This window comes from Bufo bufo, chromosome 5 (genome assembly GCF_905171765.1).
Source record: "Bufo bufo chromosome 5, aBufBuf1.1, whole genome shotgun sequence".
In the NCBI taxonomy this organism is placed as follows: Eukaryota; Metazoa; Chordata; class Amphibia; order Anura; family Bufonidae; genus Bufo; species Bufo bufo.
Window position 1 is genome coordinate 20762145 of NC_053393.1, and position 20932 is coordinate 20783076.

Sequence of the window (20932 nt, forward strand, 5' to 3'; positions counted from 1 at the left end):
TCTACATCCCCTTTAAGCTCAACATCACTGATCTTGTATCTTTAGAACAGTCTGAGTTTCCTTTTTCTGATACAGAGTTCCAAATCCTCCCCACAGACATGGCAGAATTCGGCCTACCTGCAGCCACCACTAGAGGGCGCTCAGGAGCTTGTATCATACAGTTTTATTATGGAGATGAACGGGTAGACAGTAAGCTCCCCCTAGTGGTCTCCAGAGGTAGGCCGCGCTCTTCTCATTGAATTCTGTGACTATGCAGAGGATTCGGGGCTCTCCATCAGACTGCTGACCCAGGCTGGACATTGTTGTCCTAGATAATTCATGCACTTTGTGGCTCCGCTGACAACTGGAGAGAATCCAGGCAATTTCTATGGAGGATTAGTGAGCTAATAATCTGCTAATTAACACCACAAAGAGTCAATAACCCCAGTGCAGCGGAGGGATGATAACGGCTGATGACCCCACAGCTCACACGCTGCCCTATGATGATAAGATGACCATCTGTGGACTGACCGCCAGATAAGTGACCTGTCAGGGCAGAAAACAAATGCCAGGTCAAAAATGGAAAGGACTGGAGGGGCGGAGGACTGTGGAGGGGCTATGTCTCTACAAAACGTATAAGCACCCCCAATGTCACCTCCATAGACGTCTGATTCCAAAGATGTGTCCAGTTGAAATGCAGCCCAGGAAAGATATGTTGGGTTACTTTCATCTTATACCTGAAACCTGCCCCACTCCAGTTATTGCAAGATTATGACACCCAGCATCAGGATATGTTGGGAGTTGTAGCTGGAGAAGTGCAGGTTGGTGGGTAAAACAGTAGGAAAACCTAAGCACCGCAGTTACCTAACCGGCCCATAGGAGGCGCCGGAGACTATTGTAAAATGTCATTATATAGAGCTATAAGAAGGAAATTTGCTTCTTTCCAGTTGAGAGTCGTATGTGGTATATTGGCCCCTGGGGTCAGGAGCCGACAGTGAGGTCCTTGTGGTGATTGGTTGGGTTTTATATATTAGTATAAGTATTTGTATCATTTCATTGACACCAATTGAAACATTGTTATTTTTTCCTAAAAGATCAGCCCTCAGTCGGATGGAGCTGGGACGCCTGGCTTTACTATAGCTCGGCATATCTAGTTAGGGAAAGGCTGGCAACCTGTGTCCGTATTAGTGACCCAGCTTTTCTGGATACTGATACAATGAAATAAAAATGTCACACGTTGACTTAAAGGGGGTCGTCTCATGAAGTCAGCGCTCGTCCATATACCCTATTACTGGGATGGCCAACCTGCGGCTCTCCAGCTGTTGTAAAACTACAACTCCCACAATGCCCTGCTGTAGGCTGTAGTCAGTGTGGGCATGCTGGGAGTTGTAGTTTTTCAACAGCTGAAGAGCCTCAGGTTGGCCATCCCTGCCCTATTAGGATAGATGGATGTCATGGAGGGGCTGTATGTTCAGAGACCCCCTTTATGAGTCAGCCATTGAGTAACAGAAGCTCCCTCTCTGATTCGGCCAGTCCATGTATTATGTTCATTTGAAAGGCCAGCGTGTAATACTGCGTCTTACCTCTAGGGGACGTGTATGGTAGAGTGAAACTTTGCTGGATGACAAGAGTTGATTCCATGAGACAGATCTGCAGGGATCTTTAGTGATCCGCTGTAATCTGTGAGGGAACCAAGCAGCAAATGTTCCCTTTCTCTATAGCGCCACCACAGGAGAAATTAATTATTACACAGTCCTCATTGAAATCAATGGGCTGTCAATGTGATACTGTAATGTGCTGCATTCTCGGTGGAGGTTCATTAATGGAGAACTTCCTCTAATGATATATTTTTAAAAATTCTGAACCAGAATAACAGTTTAAGGAGATTATTATAATTTTTTTCATTTAATTTAAGGGGGATGTACAGAGAACATCATCAGATTCACCTTCATCTCTCCATGGATTACATTCTGTATGAAGGACAGTGTGAACTCTTCCATATTTATACATGTGATGGATCGCCACCTGAATTAACTTCCCTTTTATACGTCTCCGGTGGGATCCGGCATTACCAAGAATTCTAGATGAAATTAGAACACAGGTGACGACTCAAGGTTACCATTAATTATGCTTCCTGTCTTGTCATGTTTCCCCTCAATATTGGCACCAGATAGATACCATCGAGTTCATTAGTTTTCACCGACTGATAGATACCATTGTGCCAAAACTTCGAAGGACCAAGCGGCTTTAGGAAATGTCACTTATCTTGTCAGTATTCTGATTATTGTCTTAAGGGAATGTCCCAACTTATCCTTGGTGATTCCGGGAATTTGGAGACACAGATGTTCTATCAATCTTATTTCTATATACATGGTAACAATGCGTGCGCTGTATGGCAGCTGTAATAAATGGGATTTAATGGACAGAAAAGTGTCCATAGTCTCCAGGAAGAGCCCCCCCCCCCCCCTTCTTGTGTGTATAGTGCTTATAATATCCATTAAAATATCCATGTGTACAGTGCTTATATCTGTGTTTATAGTGTTTTTATCTGTGTTTATAGTGTTAATAATATCTGTGTGCATAGTGCTAATAATATCTTTGTGTGTATATTGCTTATAATATCTGCGTGTATAGTGTTTATTATATCTGTGTGTATAGTGCTTATATCTGTGTTTATAGTGTTTATAATATCTGTGTGTATAGTGTTTATAATATCTGTGTGTGTATAGTGCTTATATCTGTGTTTATCGTGTTAATAATATCTGTGTGTATAGTGCTTATATCTGTGTGTATAGTGTTTATAATATCTGTGTGTATAGTGCTTATATCTGTGTTTATAGTGTTTATAATATCTGTGTGTATAGTGCTTATATCTGTGTGTATAGTGTTTATAATATCTGTGTGTATAGTGCTTATATCTGTGTTTATAGTGTTTATAATATCTGTGTGTATAGTGCTTATATCTGTGTTTATAGTGTTTAAAATATCTGTGTGTATAGTGCTTATAATATTTGTGTGTGTATAGTGCTTATATCTGTGTGTATAGTGCTTATAATATCTGTGTATAGTGCTTATATCTGTGTGTATAGTGTTTATAATATCTGTGTATAGTGCTTATATCTGTGTTTATAGTGTTTATAATATCTGTGTGTATAGTGTTTATAATATCTGTGTGTGTATAGTGCTTATATCTGTGTTTATCGTGTTAATAATATCTGTGTGTATAGTGCTTATATCTGTGTGTATAGTGTTTATAATATCTGTGTGTATAGTGCTTATATCTGTGTTTATAGTGTTTCTAATATCTGTGTGTATAGTGCTTATATCTGTGTGTATAGTGCTTATAATATCTGTGTGTATAGTGCTTATAATATTTGTGTGTGTATAGTGCTTATATCTGTGTGTATAGTGTTTATAATATCTGTGTATAGTGCTTATATTTGTGTTTATAGTGTTTATAATATCTGTTTGTGTATAGCGCTTATATCTGTGTGTGTATAGTGCTTATATCTGTGTTTATAGTGTTTATAATATCTGTGTGTATAGTGCTTATATCTGTGTGTGTATAGCGCTTATATCTGTGTGTGTATAGTGCTTATAATATCTGTGTGTATAGCGCTTATATCTGTGTGTGTATAGTGCTTATAATATCTGTGTGTGTATAGTGCTTATAATATCTGTGTGTATAGTGCTTATAATATCTGTGTGTGTATAGTGCTTATATCTGTGTGTATAGTGCTTATAATATCTGTGTGTATAGTGCTTATAATATTTGTGTGTGTATAGTGCTTATATCTGTGTTTATAGTGTTTATAATATCTGTGTATAGTGCTTATATCTGTGTTTATAGTGTTTATAATATCTGTGTATAGTGCTTATATCTGTGTATGTAATGCTTAGATGTGTGTGAGTATAGTGCTTGTATTTGTGTATGTAATGCTTATATGTGTGTGTATAGTGTGGTTTGAGAATATGGATGCATTCACCTCTGGGTTGCCCTGTAGAATAAACAGGGGTTGTTATGATGTGACAGCACCTTTAAGAGAAAACCCAGAAGCATTTACTAATCAATATCACATCATGGTGGAAAATGACATAACAAAATATCACCCAACATCATAAACCAGGTCAAACATTACACTGCCCACAAAACGATACAAAAAATCATCACCACCACCACCATCATATCTGGAGTTTTATCATAGTCTCTTTAATATATGATAAATATCTACATGTATATAAATGTATAAAAACACAAAAAAAAAGTAGAACTAATGAGGTTTTTATCGCATGATGCTTTGGTCCTTCTGGATACATTGTATCTCTCATCAGTTTTATCTTCAGAGCTCTCCTCACCTCTGTACTGCGGACACATCAATGTACAGTCAACCCCCCCCTGTGAGTGTTACAAGCTGTCAGAGATATTTAATACAGCAGCGGGGGGCACACCCCACCCTTGACTTTCAACTTGCACTCTGATCTAAGAGGCTCTTGTATGCAAAATGACAAATCCTGTCCTGAAATTCAACGCCGAGGCTAAAATCACTGACGACTGCAAAAATGTGAGTCATATGCATGTATGCAAGTGAAAATCCAATAAATGATAATCCTAATATAAATAACAATAACATAAATATAAGATAATAATAATAATAATACTAATATAATTCAAAATTAATAATACAAATGATAAAAGTAATAATTGTAATGGAAAATGATACAAACAATACTCTAAATACTAGAAAAACAAAAACAATGCAACAGCACTCTGCAAACACAAATAACAAAGTAAATACAACAGCGCCATACTCACTAGAAAAATGCTAATGCTGCGTTATCAATGTGAGATTCTTGGCAAATATATTTTGTACAAAATTATTTTCGCCCGTCTGCGGCGTCAAGGCGATCTCTTTAAGACGGGAACCTAACACTAAATACCAGATTAACTGGTCCCATATCGGCCTCCATTACATTAAGGGAATGCAGGTTCCACATGCATGCCGATCCCACGTTATATTATGGGCTCAGCATGCATGTGGAACCTGAATCCCCTGAATATAATGGAGGCCATTGTGGCACCATGAGAGGTATAATATAATGTGGGCTCAGTATGCATGTGGAACCTGCATTCCCTGAAAGTAAAGTAGGCCGATATGGGACCAGTTAATTAACATTTTTTGGAAATTGTCTTAGGTAGGGGCTCATATTTTGTGAGATGAGTTGATGGTGAGATTGGTACTATTTTGGGGGGCATACCCCTTTTTGATCACTTGGTGTTGCACTTTTAGTGATGCAAGGTGACAAATAAATGTTTTTTTTAGCACAGTTTTTATTTAATTTTTTTTAAAGGTTGTCATCTGAGGGGTTAGGTCATGTGATATTTATACGGAGCCGGTCGATACGGACGCGGCGATACCTAATATGTTAACTTTTTTTTTTTACTTTATTTTGGGAAAAGGACGCTTTTTTGTTTACTTGAAACTTTAAAATTTTTTTGGGAAAACTGAACTTTTTTCACTTTATTTTTGGTCCCCCTCTGGGACTTCAACTTTTGGGGGTTTGATCCCCTTTACAATGCATCACAATACAGAAGTATTGTGATGCATTGGCTGTAAGTGTATTACACAGTGTAATACAGGGGGCCGGATCTCACAGACTGTCATGGATGGCAGCCACGACGCCTAAGGAAGGCACCGGGCTGTCTTCCCTGCCATCAGGTCCCCATCACAACAGCTGCAAGGGTTAATACGCCTTCATCAATGTTTTAACCGATGCCGGCGCATACAGCAGAGGTCCGGCTATTAGTGACTGCCGGACCCCTGCCGCTGATCAGGTTGGCGCAGCTCTTGCGCCCCCGCCCGATCAGTACGGCGCTGGGATTTCTGACCCACTTTACGGCGCTGGTATATCACGGGTTAAATGTCCTCTAATCCTACAGCAGGGATCAGCAACCTTCGGCTCGCCAGCTTCTGTGAAACTACAACTCCCAGCATGCAATATGCTTGGCTGTTCTTACTAACTCCCATAGAAGTATATGGAGCATTCTGGGAGTTGTAGTTTCAGAACGGCTGGAGTTCTGGAGGTTGCTGATGCCGGCTCTACAGCCTGAAGCTTATAATAGCTCAGCAGTGTAATAAGATACGTGGCTGGTATCATACACATGGGTATAGAGCCTCCGTTACCTGGACACACGGCGGAGTTGTTGCATGGCTTGTGCTCCTTCAGGGGCCCGCTGCAGTGCGTGCTGTACGAGGAAGAGACACAGAATCTGGTCCTGGACTTCATTCCCTCCCCGCAGGTGGTGGAACACACGCTCCAGGGCGACCACTCCTCAGCCGCTGGGTCTCCTGCAATAGACATTGTAGAAATAAAAAATCTGCTACAAGTAGAGAGGTTTCTGCAGAGCTGTATTCACAATTCTGCTGATTGCCACTGGGAATCTGTCAACACTGTGCTGACCGATAAAGGGCTAGAAGCATCTCTGACAGCCCATTAGTGCTGAGCGGCATAGGCAATATTCGAATTTGCGATATTTAGCAAATATTTGGCTGAATATTCTCCATAAATTCGAGAATTCTTGATCGCCAGTCATTGTTTACTTGATCGCGAAAATCGGCAATGTAATGTATTTGCGATAAATTAGCGATTAGAATATTCAACACTATTCGCGAATACAAATATATAGCACTATATTCTAAATATTCGCCAATTCTCGAAGCGGCGATATTCGCGATTAAAATTCGCGATTCGAATATTCACGCTCAACACTACAGCCCATAAGGCAAGCTGCTGGGTCCTCAGGTCAGGTAGGCTTGAACCTTGACAAGATGACGATGGGCTTTAGACCACGTTCACACATTCAGTATTTGGTCAGTTTTTGATCAGTGATTTCCATCAGAGATTCTGAGCCAAAACCAGGAGTGAAGTCTACACAGAGTTAGGCCTCTTTCACACTACAGTATGTCCATTTCAGTGTTTTGCCTTCCGTTTTTCACGGATCCGTTTTTCCATTTTTTTGTTTCCGTTGTGTTTCTGTTTCGGTTCCGTTTTTCCGTTCCGTTTTTCCGTATGGCATATACAGTATACAGTAATTACATAGAGAAAATTGGGCTGGGCATAACACTTTCAATAGATGGTTCAGAAAAAAACGGAACGGAAACGGAAGACATACGGATGCATTTCCGTATGTGTTCCGTTTTTTTTGCGGACCCATTGACTTGAATGGAGCCACGGAACGTGATTTGCGGCCAAATATAGGACATGTTCTATCTTTCAACGGAACGGAAAAACGGAAATACGGAAACGGAATGCATACGGAACACATTCCGTTTTTTTTGCGGAACCATTGAAATGAATGGTTCCGTATACGGACCGTATACGGAACGCAAAAAACGGACCGCAAAACGGAAAAAAAAACCGGTAGTGTGAAAGAGGCCTTAGGTATAATGGAAAGATCTGCACCTGTTCTGTGTTTTTGACCTGCAACTGGTTTTGACTCCCAATCACTTAGGCTCAGTTCACACCTGAGCGTTTTACAGCGCGTTCCTACGCGCTGTAAAACGCTCAACAAGGAGAAACCAATGCTTCCCTATGGGAATGGTTCTCACCTGGGCGTTTTACAGCGCGTACGATCGCGCTGTAAAACGCCCGACGCTCACACAAGTACAGGAGCGTTTTTTTGGGCGCTTGTCGAGCGTTCCCGTACATAGACTTTCGGGAACGCGCGACACTGTGTGCACACTTGTCTCTGTATGCGCGCTTGTAAACGTCCGTACAATCGCGCATACAGAGCGCTCCTTTCAGAACGCTCAGGTGTGAACTGAGCCTTAGGGAAAAACATGCATCTATCAAATATGCTTTACTGGAAAGACTAAATACATATTAGCATTGGCAAACCAAGTGAGAAATAATAGGGTAGGGTTGGGGGATGGGGACATATACAGGGTGGCGGTATAGGAGTCCATGGTACATCAGGCTCCTCTCAGTCTATGGCAGGCAGTAATATATTGTGCTGCTGTGGCCGCTGTGTTCTCCTCTTCCCCAGCAGTATGGAGAGACTCTCTTCCTCCTCCATGGAGGTGAAGTCTGGGCAGAGATCAGACAGTCTCCTGAGGTGTGTCTCCCCCTGCTGAGTATTTGGGGCACCGCAGCAGGAAGTGGGGGTCATCCTCCTGGTCGCACTGCTGGCTTGTATTTCCGTCAGTGCTGTCTGTTCCATGAGCAGGTTTTGGTCGCTCAGTCTATAGAAGCTCAGGATCTGTCAGTCTCTGCGGTTGGGGAGTTTCTCCAGATGGGGAAAATCTATCTATCTATCCCGTATCTATCTATCTCGTATCTATCTGTCTGTTCGGCTGTCCGTCTGTCCGTCTATCTATCTATCTGTTCAGGCATTTCTCAGTTTCATGCATATCCGTGCCTTAAGACTTTCATTCCTGCACATAAAATATGTTGTTGTTTTTTTACGATGACTCTGCTCGTTAATTCTGCACCCGTCTCTCACACACGATGCGCTGGCCTTTTAAAATTTGCCAAGTCACCCAGCTCGCTGCGCTGCCGCTCTGCGCCCAGTAACTCATCCTGAGCGCGGAGACGTCTTGCCGGTCAGCAAACTGCTAACACAGCTGTTTTGGGGCCGCTGTGAGGAGTAATTGTCTCCGGTTTCTAGCTCACAGCTGTGCGCTCTACAGTGATATATAGGACGCACTTAGGTGCCCATTGGGAAGGCAGATAAAGGTTTCCTGGAAAAAAGGCAATCCGCAGGTGGCAACCGCCTCTCCGAAATATAGAAATAAACAGGCAGCATGGCAGACTCTTCCGATGATGTGATCCCCCAGGTTCGGTGTGGCCCCCTCCCCTGTTCTCCAGGTCACATTCATTATTCTAATATTACGTTGGTGCCTGTGATAAGATAATAGATGGCACCGACGGGAACATCATATACACCAGGACTGAGCCTTCACTATGAGAACATGATACATAGTCTGTACGTGGAAATGTGTGAGGGCGGGTGCAGGTGAGAAAGAGGAGGGGGCGCCAAAAAGGAGATCTAATAAGTTGAAACTTATCTCAACAGGTCCAGAAATCTGTGCAGATTCATTCCTTACTATATATACTTTATAGCAGCTGGAGCTCTGCTTTTCTGATACAAAGCTCCAAATCTCCTGCATAGAACACAAAATAATAAAATTCTACCTTTCTACAGCCACCACTAGGGGGAGCTCACTGATTTATACAACTCGAGTTGTTTTTGGTGAGATCTCAAGCTCCCTCTAGTGGTGACTGAAGGAGGTCAATTTTATCATCTCGAGCTATAGCTTTACCAACGATTTACAGCCCTGAAATAGCAAAATTAAGCTCTGACCCCTTTAAACTATTTTTTCCACCTTATGACATACTTGTCACGGCTTGGTGGTAGTTTGTAGTGACACTTTCGCAGCACATGTCGGTTGCCGGTGGCAAGATGTTGTTCGTTATGCATGCATGTGCACTTCCCCTTTAAGGCTATTTCCCTTCCCATTTCTGGTGTGTATGGGGTTAAGGTGTGTCCAACAACAAGGTAGATGCAGCACCTGAGGGGTAATAGCGGCAGATTGCAGCGTGCAGTCATAGATGCTGGGTGCCAGATATGGGATATGGCCGGCACCCGCAGCCTGCGTTTGTATTCAGGGATAAACTATATTCATTGGTGGCGCAGTGCACCGCACCCCCCCCCAACCCCAGTATTGTAAAGTATCATCATTGGTGGCGCAGTGCACCCCCCCCCCCAGTATTATAACTATTATAATCATTGGTGGCAGTGGCCACAGGGTCCCCTCCCCCCTTCTCATTGGTGGCAGTGGGCACAGGGTCCCCCTCTCCCCTCCTCTTCATTGGTGGCAGTGGTCCCCTCCCCTCCTCTTCATTGGTGGCAGTGGCAGCTTCTGTTGGGAGCTCCAGCAGTGTAAGCCTGGGGCTCTGATCAGTTACCATGGCAGCCAGGACGCTACTGAAGCCCTGGCTGCCATAGTCAGCTCCCTGCTGCTGTGTGCACTATGCACAGGGCAGCAGGGAGAGTGTGAGGTCCTATTCACCCTAATAGAGCTCTATTAGGCGGAATAGGACAAGGGATGAAAAGATCCCAGGTTCTAGACCCTAAGGGGGAAATAGTTATTAAATGAAAAGTAAAAAAAAATAACGCCACACCCAAAAAAGTGCGAACTATTAAAATATTTAAAAATATCTCCAATGCGGTAAACGCCATAACAGAAAAAAAAAAATAAAATTGCAATTTGCCATTTTTTTGTCACTTTGTCCCGACAACAATTAGGATCGGACTGTTCTATTATGGTCCAGACGTTCCATAAAATGTGGAATGAACGCGGCTTTTTTGGTGTTATTTTTTTCACATGGTATCGAGACAACCCTAGGTAAGACGTGTTTTTTTTTTGTTTGTTTTTTTATTATACCGTAATTACCTTACATGTATTTTAAATTTGGCGACTAAAAATGTAAATTTAGCTCCTAAATTTTTTAGGTTAGGATCCAATGGCTCCTTGATATTTTTTTAGTCTGGAGCCCTGAGGCAGGACCCAGCACGAACACCAAACACAGAATCTAGTAGAAACAACCTGGACCACCTTGCGGCATGAACCATGGCAGCATCAGGCTGCTCTGCTTGTAGTTCGCCCACCGGGGAACTCCAGGGACCCCCTTCGGGGGTATAAGACATACAAAGGATATGTCTGGCATCCATGCTGACCTGAAACACTAAACAGGCCAGACATGAAACACCAAACCAGACATAACCACAAACCCCAAACATAAACCCACACCAAACATACAACAAGTAAGGTAGGGTAACAGCAACAGACACAAAGGGGTGACATCGGAAGACATCGATGTCCCATAAGGTGGCCCTCAAGGACTGGGCAGATGGAATAGCGCCAGCTCCTCAAGACACTGAAGACAATCTGAACACAAGGTCACAACTCAGAACAATAAGAGTCAAGAGACCACACCCAGCTCTACCTGGCACACACCTTAACCCCATACACACCAGAAATGGGAAGGGAAATAGCCTTAAAGGGGAGGTGCACATACATGCATAACAAGCAACATGTTGCCACCGGCAACCAACATGCGCTGCGAAAGTGTCACGGAAAACTACCACCAAGCCGTGACAATACTATTATACCATGAAAGCTATAGTTTGTTATATGGATGATGACAGGACTATCACTTCTAGGTACCAGCTGTATTATAATTCAGGCCCTGACCTTTCAACACCAGAAACGGGGCTAAAAAAAAAAAATAATAATCAATGGAAAAAATAAGTTACGACTCTCTGAATAAGGTGTAACAAAGACAAATAATTATTAAAAAATAGTGTTTTCCTTGTGCAAATGTAGAAAAACATTAAAAAAAACCCCTATACAAATCATCCAATTCACTCATCTGCCTCTCCTCTTGCCAGAAAATGTAAGTATTGTTATGGTGAAGACTGCTATAGCTGGGTACTGTGGGTATTATAATGGCTAGCATTGAGCAAATTGAAGTATCCGAAGTGGACTTTGATCCGAATTTCAGCCGAAATTCCTCGTGATTCGTGGTAACTAATGAATTTCCCCTGAAATGGTGGTAAAAACAAAACCAAAAACATACTCATCTCATCCATTTGAGCGTGAAGAGGCCGCGTGAAGATCCTGCACGAAATCTTATGCGCGGTGATGTATGCCGTCAACACAACGGCCAGCGTGATGGCGTCATCATGCACCGCGTACGATTTCACCCTGAGTCATCAAGCATGATGGCCGCGGCAGCCTCTTCGCGCTCAAATGCAGTAAGTAAGTACAATTTATTTATTTAAATGATTAAACCCTGAAAGGCCTTAATATTAATCTGAAATACTGCGATCAGCAATGAACGCGGGATCTGAGCGGTTCATCGATGAGGGGGCGGAGCAATCGCTGTTCCTCGTCATTGAACCAGCTACTTGCAAAGAAATGCGTAACAAAGCAATTCATCACAAAGCAAATTTTTTTGTAAAATTCGGTGAAACAGCCGAATCAAATTTTTAGGACTTCGCTCATGTGTAATAATGGCAGGATGATGGACATTAGTCATATTACTGGCACTATATGACGCTATTATATTTCCACTAGAGTGTGGCACTGAGTGATTTTCAATGTTTGTTACTTTTATATTTTCACTGTGCGGCACTTTTATATCGGCACTGTGCGGCACTTTTATATCGGCACTGTGCGGCACTTTTATATCGGCACTGTGCGGCACTTTTATATCGGCACTGTGCGGCACTTTTATAAAGGCATTGTGCGGCACTTTTATATCGGCACTGTGCGGCACTTTTATATCGGCACTGTGCGGCACTTTTATATCGGCACTGTGCGGCACTTTTATATCGGCACTGTGCGGCACTTTTATATCGGCACTGTGCGGCACTTTTATATCGGCACTGTGCGGCACTTTTATATCGGCACTGTGCGGCACTTTACATTTTAGATGAAGGAATGAAATGTATCTCCAGCGGTCCTACGCCTGAATCCACCGCTGGTCATGATCTGGCCTCGAGTTTCCTCTGAAATCTAATACTTTATTACGTTGTATAATGAAATAACAAAGCAATCCTCTGCTGGAAATGGAAGGCGTCCAGCCTCATCTCACCAGGACTATTTCTAGATGTCTGAATCCTGAATTATTAAGTTTGTGCTGTGCCGAGCATCGAACATCGTGAACATATTCCTTAAATAGTACAATCTGGATACGTAACGTGGGACGCGGCTCTTAATATTGTATGAGCGCAGATATTGGAGATTGGTGCAAAAAGAAAATAGGAATTAAAGGAAAGCTCCATGAAAATTGGGCTGCGTATAGTACCAGCAGTTGCTTCACAGCTTTTGTATTCCTTGTGGTCAAGGTTACATTGTAACTAGAGATGAGCGAATTTTTTAAAAATTTGATTCACTGGTTCACCGAATTTTTCGGGATAAATTTGGTTCGATGCGAATAAATTTGTGGCAAATTACGCAAAAAAATTGCTATTTCCCGGCTGCAGAGAGCCTTTATAGCGGTGTAGAACACTGTGCCTTGCAGTAACACGCATAGGGAGTCTGCTGTGGTAGTGAAACAATACTGTGAGTCAGTATGACATGCAGATGACAGGCGTCGCTCTTAGAATCACTGCACACTTCACTTATTTGGGCAGTCACGGGGCCAAAACTGACCAAATAACTCAAGTGTGAACTCAGCCTTAGGCCGGGTTCACACGAACGTGTGTGACCCGTACCTGTGAAGCGGCCCGCAAATAGCAGGCCGCAATGCTTGTTCGCCGGCCGTAGGTCAGCCGCATCGGATCGCGGACCCATTCACTTTAATGGGTCCGCGATCCGGCCGTTCCGCGAAAAGATAGGACTTGTTCTATCTTTTAGCGGAACGGAACAACGGGACGTAACCCCAGGAGGCACTCTGTAGTGCTTCCGAGGGGTCCCGTCCCGTGCGGCCGTTCCGCGATTCCGGATTAGCGGACCTATTGAAGTGAATGGGTCCGCATCCGTGATGCGGAATTCACACGGAACTGTGGCCGTGTATTGCGGGTCACGCACGTTCGTGTGAACTTAGCCTTACAGGTCAATGTTAGCGCCAAGAAGAAGCGCACTCCTATTACACCATCATCAGCTGATTCCACATAGATGTCTACAGAACCTGTTCTATTAAACGCTTATACAAGTAGAGCACCCGACAGAGTGGAGAGGGTGTCAGCAGTAAGTTTGTGTTGATGTCACTGATTATTTTGCCCTTCCTCTGATCCGTCAGAACAATAACCCCCAAAAAAACGGATCCTGTCTGTGGAGCATCCGTCTTCGCTCGGTCAGCATTTGGTCAGTAATCCATCAGTATTGCTAAAGCAAAAAAAAACAGGAGTGGATCCGAAACACAGATGACACAAGAATGGATTATTTGCATGTCTTCTGTGTTTTGTACCCACTCCTGCTTTTTGCTACCAAATCATAAGCCAATTATTATACAGGCCTAACAGCTGCTACACAGACAGGATCCGTTGTGCATATCTTTTTTTCCTTCCTTCTGACAGATCAGTAGAAGGGTCAAATAAATGATGATGACAACCAGGCCCGAAAGCCAAAATAGTGGACTAGTCATGAAGTGGGGAGGGTGGAAACAGCATGAGAAGTCCATAGAGTGGCCCTATGACATAGTGGTGAGGTGGAAGCAGCATGAGGAGACTACAGAGTGGTCCAATGATAGAGTCTGGAGGTGGCAGCAGCATCAGGAGAGACCACAGAGTGACACGGTGACATAGTTTGGAGATGGAAGCAGCTGCATCAGGAGACCACAAAGTGACCCGGTGAAAGAGCGGAGCGGTGGGTGGCAATACCAGTACCCGCTGACGAAGGTGGGTGAAATAAGGAGCACTTGGCATCAGATGTGTTGCATCAGGGAGGTTGCAGCATCAAAGTAGTAGCGGAGGCAAGTAGTCAGAAGAAACCGGTCTCTTGTATCAAAGTGTTGCTGTGGCACCATGGATGATCTAGTCTGATGCATCAGGCATTGGTGGGTGGAAATCCTGGCTGATCCATGCCTGATTCATCTTGACAAAGGTCAGTTTCTCCACATTTTGGGTGTAAAGGCGAATTCTCCTTGGGGTAACTATGGCCCCCGCCCCACTAAACACCCGCTCTGATGCCACACTGCTGGCCGGGCAGGACAGCTTTTCCAGGGCAAACTCTGCTAGTTGCGGCCACAAATCCAGTTTGGCTGCCCAGTAGTACAGCAGATCTTCAATGTGGGGTGGCAGGGTGCACTCCAAGTATGCCACCACCTGCTGGTTCAGGTTCTGCTCCAGGTCTACCTGCTGCTGATGCTGGTGAGTAGTTTCTTCACTATTCGGGTGAAGAAAGCTGCTCATCAGCGACTGTAGAATAAGGCTGCTGCTGATGGAGCTGGAACTGCTCCTGCCACCCCACCCCTTCCCAGCAGCCATGGCAGAGGAACGTGAGCACAGAGGCCCCCCCCCCAGTCAGACCTGCGAGAATGTGGACGATGGTGCAGATAGGCAGCAGCCAACTGACTGCATAGGATGTCTCTGCAGTAGTTCAGTTTGTCCTCCCTCTCAGCGAGTATAAAAAAGGCCCCCATTCTGGACCTGTGGTGAGTGTCCAGCAAGGTGGAGAGCCAGAAGTCATCTTTCTGCCGAATGGTGACAATTCAGCTGTCACCACGCAAGCAAGTGAGCATGCATCGGGCCATTTGTGCAAGTGACTCGGAGGGACTTCCTGCCTCCATCTCCACTGCATACTTCCACGGTGTGTCTGGGTCCTCTGCCTCCTCTTCCTCATCGCCCTGTAGCTCCTCTGGCTGCTCCTGCTCCTCCTCTCCTGTCACCTGTGTAGAAAAACCATCCATTTCGCTACACATTGCTTGTGCTCCAATGTCCTCCTCCTCCAGTTCAGCCCCCACAGGGCTCATGTGGCCGTGAGGTCTAGGATCCACGTCTCCAGTCCCCTGACCAGCCAGATTTACCATCATCTGTTCCAGGGCATGAAGCAGTGGAATGATGTCGCTCATCCCGTAGTCCTGGCGACTGACAAATAACGTGGCCTCCTCAAAGGGACAGAGCAAACGACAGGTGTCACGCATGAGCTGCCACTGGCTGACATCGAAGTTACACATGGGAGTACTCCTGTCCTATTGGATCATCAAGAAATCGTTGATGGCCTTTCTCTGTTCGTATAGTCGGTCCAACATATGGAGGGTGGAATTCCAACGGGTGGAAAAGTCGCATATCAGCCTATGTTGGGGGATGCCGTTCTGCCACTGCAGCTCAAGGAGGGTTTGCTTTGCGGTGTACGAGTGGCTGAAGTGCATGCAAAGTTTCCTGGCCATTTTTAGGATGTCTTGCAGAATGGAGGAAAACTTCAGGAACCGCTTGACAAACAGATTAAAATCATGTGCCATGCAGGGCGCATAGCTCAGCCCTCCTTGACACAGCGCCGACACCATGTTCTTCCCGTAGTTGGTCACCATGGTTCCGATTTTCAGTTGTCGCAGAGAACGATTTCTTGATGCATCACACGGAGCAGTTCCTCCCCTGTGTGACTCCGTTCGCCCAGGCAAACCAGGAGCAGAACAGAGTGACACCGCCGTGCCTGTAAATTGTCCCTGCAGTGGAGGCTGCGGACACAGTGGAGGATGAGGTGGACATTGTCGCAGGACCAACGGCGGGAGAACGTGGAGGCGGAAGCGTCGTGACCTGGACAAGTTGCTGGTGTGGCTTTGTAGGAAACACATTCACCCAGTTGGCCGTAAAGGACATGTATTGTCCCTGACCGTAGTTGTAGCTCCACACGTCGGCACTGCCGTGCACTTTGGCAGACACCAACAGGCTCAAGGACTGGCCCACCTTCTGTTCTACATGTGTGTGCAGGGATGGTACTGCCTTTTTTGCAAAGAAATGACGGCTTGGGACTCTCCACCTCGGCTCGGCACAAGCCATCAGTTCTCTGAAAGGTGCAGAGTCCACCACTTGGAAAGGGAGGGACTGCAGCACCAGCAACTTGGCCCGGAGCACGTTCAGCTTCTGCACCGTTGGATGAGTGCACGCATACTGTTGTCTCTTGGCAATAGCTTCGGTGATCGATTGCTGACAGAATGACTGACAAGGAGTAGGAGCATCAGGACCGGTAGATGATGGGAATGACAGACAGCTCCCTTCGGCTGAGGTGGTGGAACCTTGACTGGCTAAAACTGGGTGTGTGTTGCTGGGTGATGCACGGTTGCTGTTGCAGGCTGGACCACCACATCAGAGCCACGGTTCTCCCAGGCCACTTTATGGTAACGCTGCATATGTTGACGCAGGGCCGTGGTGCCAACATTTGCACCCTGCCAACGCTTCACCTTCTGCCCACAGATTCCCTACATATGGCCATGTTGACCTCCTTTAGCGGCTTCACAAAAAACTGCCACACCGCCGAGTACCTGATTTTCCCCCCAACACTACGCACTGACTGACTGCCACCGCCGCTGCTTCCTGAACCCCTGCACCACTACTTTTCGGGCAGGTAGGCTGCTGCAAAGTGGGTGTTCTACCCCGTGCCCGTTTGGCTCCCAACCTCCCACTGCTGCCACACTGCTGACTACCGGCCACGCTGGCAACTTGCTGGCTCCGCCGCTGCCTAACAGGCAAGCTGCCACACTCTTCTACTGATGATGATGAAGCCCCTTCTTCACCCTGCTCCCAAGTGCGATCGGCTTCATCATCATCGAGTAGTGTCTGCACATCACTGATGTCCTCCTCAACGGTCTCCGCTTGCAACACAAGCTACCACATCACTCTCCTCATCACTACTTGCCCGCCTAGCAGAGGAAGCGGCAGATGTCTTCTCCAGATCTTGGCTGGCCAGTACCTGCTGACTGTCCTCTAGTAGCTCTATCTCGCTGAAAAGTGGAGCTGAGCCCACAGCATGTAATACTTCTCGCGGTGAGGGAACAGAAAAGAACAGAGGCAGGTTGAGGACAGGTGAGGGCACAGGGCCTGCTCCCGGGCCATGCCAACTAAGGGTTGTGTCTGACGAACCCACCGACTGTTGGCTGGGGGTGTCTAATGTCACTTGGGATGACATGGATGACTGAGTTAACCAATCAAGAACCGCTGAGTTGCTGGTCAAGACACGACCGCTAGATGACACCGGGAGCTCAGGCCTCTTGCTGCGACTCCTGCTGCCACGACCTCTCATTCTGATGCGCCCTCTGCTTGCGCCAGAAACATTCATGCCTCTGCCACTCCTCTGTGCATGGCCTGGCACTTCTCTGCCTGACATACTTGTAGTTGAACTAAACAAATTAAACGTAAATTAAAACACCCCTAAAAGTGACAAATATATTTTTCTTTTTGTACTGAAATACGCCACTAAACGCTTTCACCACAATTAACTGCAGAAATGCAGAAATTTTTCTTGTTGTACTGAAATACGACCCTATACGCTTTGACCAGAAAAAACTCAAAGAGTGAAGTGCGTGTATAGTTTTCTTGAAGTAGTGAAATACACCCCTTTACACTTTCACCAGAAATAACTGCAGCAGTGAACTGAGAATATATATTTCTTGTTAGACGGAAGTAGGCCACTGTACACTTTGACCAGAAAAAAATGTAAGAATCTGATGGAAGTGCGTATATATATTTCCTGAAGTACGGAAATACGCAACTATATGCTTTTAACAGAAATCACTGCAGCGGTGCACTGAGAATATACACTGCTCAAAAAAATAAAGGGAACACTTAAACAACACAATGTAACTCCAAGTCAATCACACTTTTGTGAAATCAAACTGTCCACTTAGGAAGCAACTCTGAGTGACAATCAATTTCACATGCTGTTGTGCAAATGGGATAGACAACAGGTGGAAATTATAGGCAATTAGCAAGACACCCCCAATAAAGGAGTGGTTCTGCAGGTGGTGACCACAGACCACTTCTCAGTTCCTATGCTTCCTGGCTGATGTTTTGGTCACTTTTGAATGCTGGCGGTGCTTTCACTCTAGTGGTAGCATGAGACTGAGTCTACAACCCACACAAGTGGCTCAGGTAGTGCAGCTTATAAAGGATGGCACATCAATGCGAGCTGTGGCAAGAAGGTTTGCTGTGTCTGTCAGCGTAGTGTCCAGAGCATGGAGGCGCTACCAGGAGACAGGCCAGTACATCAGGAGACGTGGAGGAGGCCGTAGGAGGGCAACAACCCAGCAGCAGGACCGCTACCTCCGCCTTTGTGCAAGGAGGAACAGGAGGAGCACTGCCAGAGCCCTGCAAAATGACCTCCAGCAGGCCACAAATGTGCATGTGTCTGCTCAAACGGTCAGAAACAGACTCCATGAGGGTGATATGAGGGCCCGACGTCCACAGGTGGGGGTTGTGCTTACAGCCCAACACCGTGCAGGACGTTTGGCATTTGCCAGAGAACACCAAGATTGGCAAATTCGCCACTGGCGCCCTGTGCTCTTCACAGATGAAAGCAGGTTCACACTGAGCATATGAGTCCGGAGACGCCGTGGAGAACGTTCTGCTGCCTGCAACATCCTCCAGCATGACCGGTTTGGCATTAGGTCAGTAATGGTGCGGGGTGGCATTTCTCTGGAGGGCCGCACAGCCCTCCATGTGCTCGCCAGAGGTAGCCTGACTGCCATTAGGTACCGAGATGAGATCCTCAGACCCCTTGTGAGACCATATGCTGGTGCCGTTGGCCCTGGGTTCCTCCTAATGCTAGACCTCATGTGGCTGGAGTGTGTCAGCAGTTCCTGCAAGATGAAGGCATTGATGCTATGGACTGGCCCGCCCGTTCCCCAGACCTGAATCCAATTGAGCACATCTGGGACATCATGTCTCGCTCTATCCACCAACGTCACGTTGCACCACAGACTGTCCAGGAGTTGGCAGATGCTTTAGTCCAGGTCTGGGAGGAGATCCCTCAGGAGACCGTCCGCCACCTCATCAGGAGCATGCACAGGCATTGTAGGGAGGTCATACAGGCACGTGGAGGCCACACACACTACTGAGCCTCATTTTGACTTGTTTTAAGGACATTACATCAAAGTTGGATCAGCCTGTAGTGTGTTTTTCCACTTTAATTTTGAGTGTGACTCCAAATCCAGACCTCCATGGGTTGAAAAATTTGATTTCCATTTTTTTATTTTTGTGTGATTTTATTGTCAGCACATTCAACTATGTAAAGAACAAAGTATTTCAGAAGAATATTTAATTAACTCAGTTCTAGGATGTGTTATTTTTGTGTTCCCTTTTTTTTTTTGAGCAGTGTATATTTCTTGTTGCATTGAAATTGGTAACTTTACGCATTGACCAGAAAAAAATTAAAGAGTGAAATTCGTGTAAAGTTTTTTTGAAGTAGTGAAATACGCCCCTATACGCTTTCACCAGAAATAACTGCAACAGTGCAGTGCGTATATATATATTTTTTTTACTGAAATACGCCCCTATACTCTTTCACCAGAAATAACTGCAGAAGTGCAGTGCGTATATATTTTTCTTGTCGTACAGAATAAGATACTAAGATATAAGCCACTAAAGGCTTTTCAGCATAAGTCTTGCAGCCCAATAACAAAAAGTTGGAATGACAGAGCTGTCTAATGACTATTTGTATCCCCACATAATCGTTCCCTGCACTTGTAAATCACTTTCCTATCACTGTCCCTAGCGCCTTCTGACGTCTCTCCCTGCACTAAGATGCTGTTAAATGATTTCTCCCTATCCTTTCCCTGCACTTATAAATAGTTTTTTCTGTCTTTTTTTTTTAAACATAGAGGTTTTTCCAATTGCTGTCCCTAGTTCCTTCACACGTCTGTCCCTGCACTCTGAACGCTGGAAAATGGCAGAATCTAAAATGGCTGCCGTATTTATAGGGCTGTGACATCACAGGGCTGGCTGGCTGCTGATTGGCTGCATGCAGGCATGTCAATCTGGGTGATCCCGCCTTCCTAGAGTTCCTTGCCCCATTTCCTCAGTCCTCACACGTGTAGCCGCCATTTTAGAAAAATTGCGATTCGTTACCACGAAGTGCGAGGAAATTCGCGTTCATTGCGAATCAAATTTTTCCTGAAATTCTATAGGAATTCCACTTCGTCAGCTTCGATTCGCTCGTCTCTAATTGTAGCAGTTCTACATTGTAACAGTTCGTGCCTGTAATCTCCATGATACAAGCTAGCACATAGGTGTCAGACTCCACCCCCTTATGTTATTGGCTTATTACATTGGCTAGGGTTTACAGGCAAATGAAGCCGCTTAGGAGATCACTGAAATAAAAATGTCCATCATCACTGGGGTCCAACAGTAATGAAGTGGAAAATTCCTTTAAGAAATTAGAAATTTTGAAATTAAAAAGCTGCTCAAGATTTCACCTAACATTGATCAAGTAGCCTATGGTGGTCAATAAGG

General features: G+C 45.2%; 1 protein-coding gene across 1 annotated transcript in view; it reads right to left on the bottom strand.

The window, feature by feature from the left end:
- ADGRB1 (adhesion G protein-coupled receptor B1) overlaps nucleotides 1-20932 on the bottom strand; it is a 587254-nt gene that overhangs the window by 246182 nt on the left and 320140 nt on the right. The window contains 1 exon segment of the mRNA XM_040432704.1: nucleotides 6162-6326. Within this exon segment, the coding sequence (XP_040288638.1) occupies nucleotides 6162-6326 (165 nt within the window).